General features: G+C 42.2%; 1 protein-coding gene and 1 pseudogene across 1 annotated transcript in view; one reads left to right on the top strand and one right to left on the bottom strand.

Moving 5' to 3' along the window:
- LOC121893842 overlaps positions 1 to 2976 on the bottom strand; it is a 3453-nt pseudogene extending 477 nt beyond the window's left edge.
- The window catches only part of LOC121894069 (pyruvate dehydrogenase [acetyl-transferring]-phosphatase 1, mitochondrial-like), a 12348-nt gene continuing 8851 nt past the window's right edge, over positions 1504 to 5000 (top strand). The window contains exons 1-2 of the mRNA XM_042406387.1: positions 1504 to 2781; positions 3419 to 3626. Coding sequence (XP_042262321.1) covers positions 3426 to 3626 — 201 coding nt within the window. The 5' untranslated portion in view covers positions 1504 to 2781; positions 3419 to 3425. The remainder of the gene's footprint in view (positions 2782 to 3418; positions 3627 to 5000) is intronic.

Below are 5000 nucleotides of genomic sequence, written 5' to 3'. Positions count from 1 at the left end.
AGATATAGGTCTATAATTGGCTAAAACACCTGAATCAAGAGTAGGCTTCTTAAGAAGAGGTTTAATTACAGCTACTTTAAAGGACTGTGGTACATAGCCTGTTACTAAAGACAGATTGATCATATCTAGTAAAGAAGTGCTCACTAAGGGTAAGGCTTCCTTAAGCAGCCTAGTTGGGATGGAGTCTAAGAGACAGGTTGATGGTTTAGCTGAACAAATCATTGAAGTTAGTTCAGACAAGTCTACTGGAGAAAAACAGTCCAAATATATGTCAGGATTTACAGCTGCTTCTAAGGTTCCTGTGTTTGGGGAGAGAACGGTGCCTGTTGAGGGCAGGAGATGGTTAATTTTGTCTCTAATAGTTAGAATTTTATCATTAAAGAAGCTCATAAAGTCGTTACTACTGAGAGCTATAGGAATACATGGATCAATAGAGTTATGACTCTTTGTCAGCCAAAGTGCTGAAAAGGAACCTAGGGCAGTTTTTATTCTCTTCTATTAATGCTGAGTAATAGGCGGCTCTGGCATTACAGAGGGCCTTCCTATATGTTTTAAGACTATCTTGCCAGACTAAGCGACAATCTTCTACTTTGGTGGAACGCCAAATCCTTTCATATTTTCATGATGTTTGCTTTAATTTGCAGGTTTGGGAGTTATACCATGGAGCTAACCTCTTATGTTTTATTATCTTCCTTTTTAAGGGGGCGATGGAGTCGAGTGTTATTCGTAATGAGCCTGCAGCACTATCAACAAGATTATCAGTTTGGGAGGAACTAAAGTTAACATAAGAGTCCTCTGTAGTATTGAGACATGGCAGTGAATTCAGTACTGATGGAATTGCTTCCTTAAATTTATCTACAACACTATCAGAGAGACATCTAGTGAGGACATTTTTGTCTAATGGTGTATAATCCAGTATAATCCATATTTTCCTGAAGAAGCTGAGACGCACTGAAACAGAGAAGAAGAAAAGAAGCTTTTTGGCTCATGAAGAAAATAGTTTCAAGAGTGTTTTTTGTAAGTGATTCATGATTCAGTCATTTTATTTTGTGAATGACTGGGCAGGAAGGAGGATTTTCAGCAGCTTCTGGATTCAAAGCCAATCGATGCAACGACCTCCAGTTTCATTGATCTCTAGATGCACCTGCCTGTAAATTCATTGATCTCTGTATCCACAACCTGTAGATTTGTTGCCTTCTGTTTACAGATAAATAACTATTTATATAATAAAATACATTTTACATTTTCAAAATATATTGAGATGGAAACACGTCGACTCTGTTTGGTCTGCAGATGTTCTCTCCTGTTTGCAGGGTCGGCGTTCCCTGTCGGAGCATCTTCCTTGTTTTGGAACAAAACATTCCTAAAACTCGTCTGTGTTAGTGGTGAGGAGAGAAATCTAACTGGGCAGGTCTTGATCTAACTGGGCGGGTCTTGATCTAACTGGGCGGGTCTTGATCTAACTGGGCGGGTCTTGATCTAACTGGGCGGGTCTTGATCTAACTGGGCGGGTCTTGATCTAACTGGGCAGGTCTTGATCTAACTGGGCAGGTCTTGATCTAACTGGGCAGGTCTTGATCTAACTGGGCAGGTCTTGATGTAACTGGGCAGGTCTTGATCTAACTGGGCAGGTCTTGATCTAACTGGGCAGGTCTTGATGTAACTGGGCAGGTCTTGATCTAACTGGGCAGGTCTTGATCTGAATGGACAGGTCTTGATCTAACTGGGCAGGTCTTGATCTAGCTGGGCAGGTCTTGATCTGACTGGGTGGGTCTTGATCTAACTGGGCAGGTCTTGATCTAACTGGGCGGGCTGCCCAGGTTGAGCCTATGAATGGAAACGCTGCAGTTCTTTATATCTCTGTAACTTAACACAAAACAGAAGAAACGCTGATGGTCGCCGTCTCCGTTTTCTCTACAACGTGTATTTAACGAGCTGCTCAAACCATTAAAAGAACGATGATGTGTGGAAACAAATCACCAACATTGTTGGTTCATCGGTACGGTGGCTACATCAGAAAACAGCTGTCCAATCAGAGCGTAAGGTGAATTTAATGACCTCTGAAGTCAAAAACTATTGATTAGCTTCTAGATTCGCAACGTCTGGATTTCAAGCTGCGTGTGCTGTGAAACTGGAAACCAGCAGTGGGAGATGGGGAGTCAACAGAGAGTCAACAGTTACGAAAGGAAAGAAGACATTTAAACCCTCAACTCTTTAAACACTTTCACTTCAGCACCAAACAGCATTTAAACTTAGTTTTTATTTGAACTCCTTTAATCTCAGTTTGATGCTTTCAGTGTTTCATGTGTTTCTACAGCAGTTTGATTCTGTCTCTGATTTAAAGCTTAATGAAAATAAGGATGAAACTTATATGAAAAAAGGTTTTTCACAAACACTGAACCCAGTCACAAGGAGGGGGCGGGGCCTCACAGTGAGGGGCGGGGCCTCAGCGAGCAGCGGGAGGTACAGAGATTACTGATTACCGAGATATGGAAACTGTCAAAGGTCACAGAGGACAACACGGCGGTCGAAACAAAGACAGTCTGAGAAAATACCAACAACCAGCTGCACGAGCCAGAAGCTGGACAGGTGGAAGAAAGAAAGAAAGAAAGAAAGAAAGAAAGGAAGAAAGAAAGGAAGGAAGGAAGGAAGGAAGGAAGGAAGGAAGGAAGGAAGGAAGGAAGGAAGGTCCTGACCTCTGTGAAACAAACTGAAGTGACACGTTTACCGGAGCTGAGGAGGAAGAGTTAACCAGGAACTAAACACACACACAAACACCCGGTGAGTTTCAGCTTCTGTTCAACATCTCAGAATCTTTACTGCTGCTGTTTGTAAAGAACATTTAACAGGTGACACACAGGTAAACACTCTCAGTAACACTGTAAACAAAACAAAAACAAGTCATATTCCAGCAGCAGCTGATAAAATACCGTAAATAACAGAAAAGATCCATCTCATACAAATACATACCGTCATTTTCTGTAATTAAAATATAGTTTGTAGCTTTAATTTTACATGAAATGTTGTGCATTTTTGGCTTTTTAATGATAAATAGGGATATTTCCACCTATGACAACAATTAAATTTCCTATAAAAATGTAGTGACACTACTGTAATACAAATACTGTCAAAATACTGATGTAAAACAGGTAGTCAGGTTTGTAATTGCATCATTCTACTTTAAGATTATATTGAGTGTAATATGAGTTTTTTGTGTAATTTTACTTGAAAATCTTGTGTATTTAATAGATTATGTTAAAAAAGTACACTAATCTATTTATTACCTTTAAAAATCGTCTATAAATTGACAGTTATAAATGTTTCATGTTATTTTACATTAGACAAATTCACAGAATATTTTTGCAATTTTATTGACATTTTCATGTATTTTTGAACTAAAATAAACATCTGTAAACAGTGCAGCCATGCTGGGACGAACTGGAACCTTCAGCGGACGTTGCAGGTTCGAGCTCCAGCAGTGCCGCTCTCTCTCGTCCCCCCCGCCCCCCCCCTCTCACCCTGAGCTCCATGGACTCCATTACCCAGCAGCCAGCGGGAGCAGGAAGTACAGGATGGGGCAGGAGGCGGGACAGATCAGCTCAGCTCAGATCAACCGCATCTTAAAGGTGAGAAAGATCCACCGTGCAAAGCACAGCGAGGCGGGACTGTGTGTGCAGACGGGCTGATTGAATATAGATCAGCAGGTGTGGTGATTATTAAGAAATATCTCAGCCAATCATATCACTGCTTTCATAGCTCTGAGACAGCTGAGCCAATCACAGTGAAACGCGATAACGACAGAGTCACCACATGAACACTCATCACCACAATCTGCAGCCAAACACAGATGGAGTAGTGTTTTCACCACTGAGATACTGTAATAACTATAGCTGTGCTCCAATCAGACGCAGCAGATTGATCATCTTATTAGTTGAGTGAAACTTGGAGCAGCAGCTGAGATTGTCACTAAAATCAGAAAAGCTGGTCCCCCTTAAAAGTCAGTCCACCTTAAGTGAGCCTGGTCAGATTGTCACGCGTGTGCGGTGTAGGTTGCACAACAGCCAGCAGCAGATTTACAGAAAGATTCGCCCGTTTGTCAGAAGTTCCTGCACAAAAAATGATGATTGTGTTTCAGTGATAACTGTTGAGAAGCTGAACTTCCCCTGACCTGACAGTGGTCCACCATGGTAACAGCAAACCTGCAGTCAGCAGGACCAGTCTGGGCCAACTTTAGCCAGGGTCCATCAGGCCAAGGGACTGGTGTCAATGGTGCAGAGGCTTCTTGTCTTGTCATTCAGCTGACAGGACACACAGGTGAAAACGACAGACTGTACCAGTGCATCAATCTTAGTTCACCAGTACAAGTCTCTGAGTCTCTGATTTGTATGCTGGCTCTCATGTGCTGGATGTGCCCAGATGTAGCTTTACTGGCACCACTACTCTGTGACTCCCAGTCAGAATAAGTGACTCATGCATGGACAGTTCATTGCTAACTTGGTAGTGAGGCCACCCTTTGGTCATGTAGGTAATTTGTAGACTGTTAGTGGTGTCATTAAGCCAGGGCAGGCTTCTAGGTTTAGGTTTTTTTGATTTAAGGGGGCCAATGGAGTCAAGAATAGAAAGGCAGGTTGTGTTAAATAAGGAAATGAGATCTTCTGTGCTAAGATGAGGAGGAGAAGCCTCGATAGTGCAGGTATTGAGGGCAGCTATGAGGGCATCGGAGAACTTATTGGCAGTTGAAGAGTTAATGAAGCGAGAGCAGCGAGCAGCGAGATGAGGTTTAGCTGGAGAAGAAGGCAGAGAGGTTTCAAATAAAACTGCACTACGATCTGATAGACAAGCATCAATCATTTCCATGTTGTGACATTGAAACCAGGTGGAGCGTGTGAGTAGAGCCAGTAATGGACAGTAGATGGACAACAAACATGGATACTGAAATCACCAAGAATCAGGACAAAGTTGGGCATGATGTTGGAAAGACAGGCAGTAAATTGTGGGAT

The sequence above is a fragment of the Thunnus maccoyii genome, chromosome 3, assembly GCF_910596095.1.
Source record: "Thunnus maccoyii chromosome 3, fThuMac1.1, whole genome shotgun sequence".
In the NCBI taxonomy this organism is placed as follows: domain Eukaryota; kingdom Metazoa; phylum Chordata; class Actinopteri; order Scombriformes; family Scombridae; genus Thunnus; species Thunnus maccoyii.
This window is presented reverse-complemented; position numbering and strand designations above follow the sequence as displayed.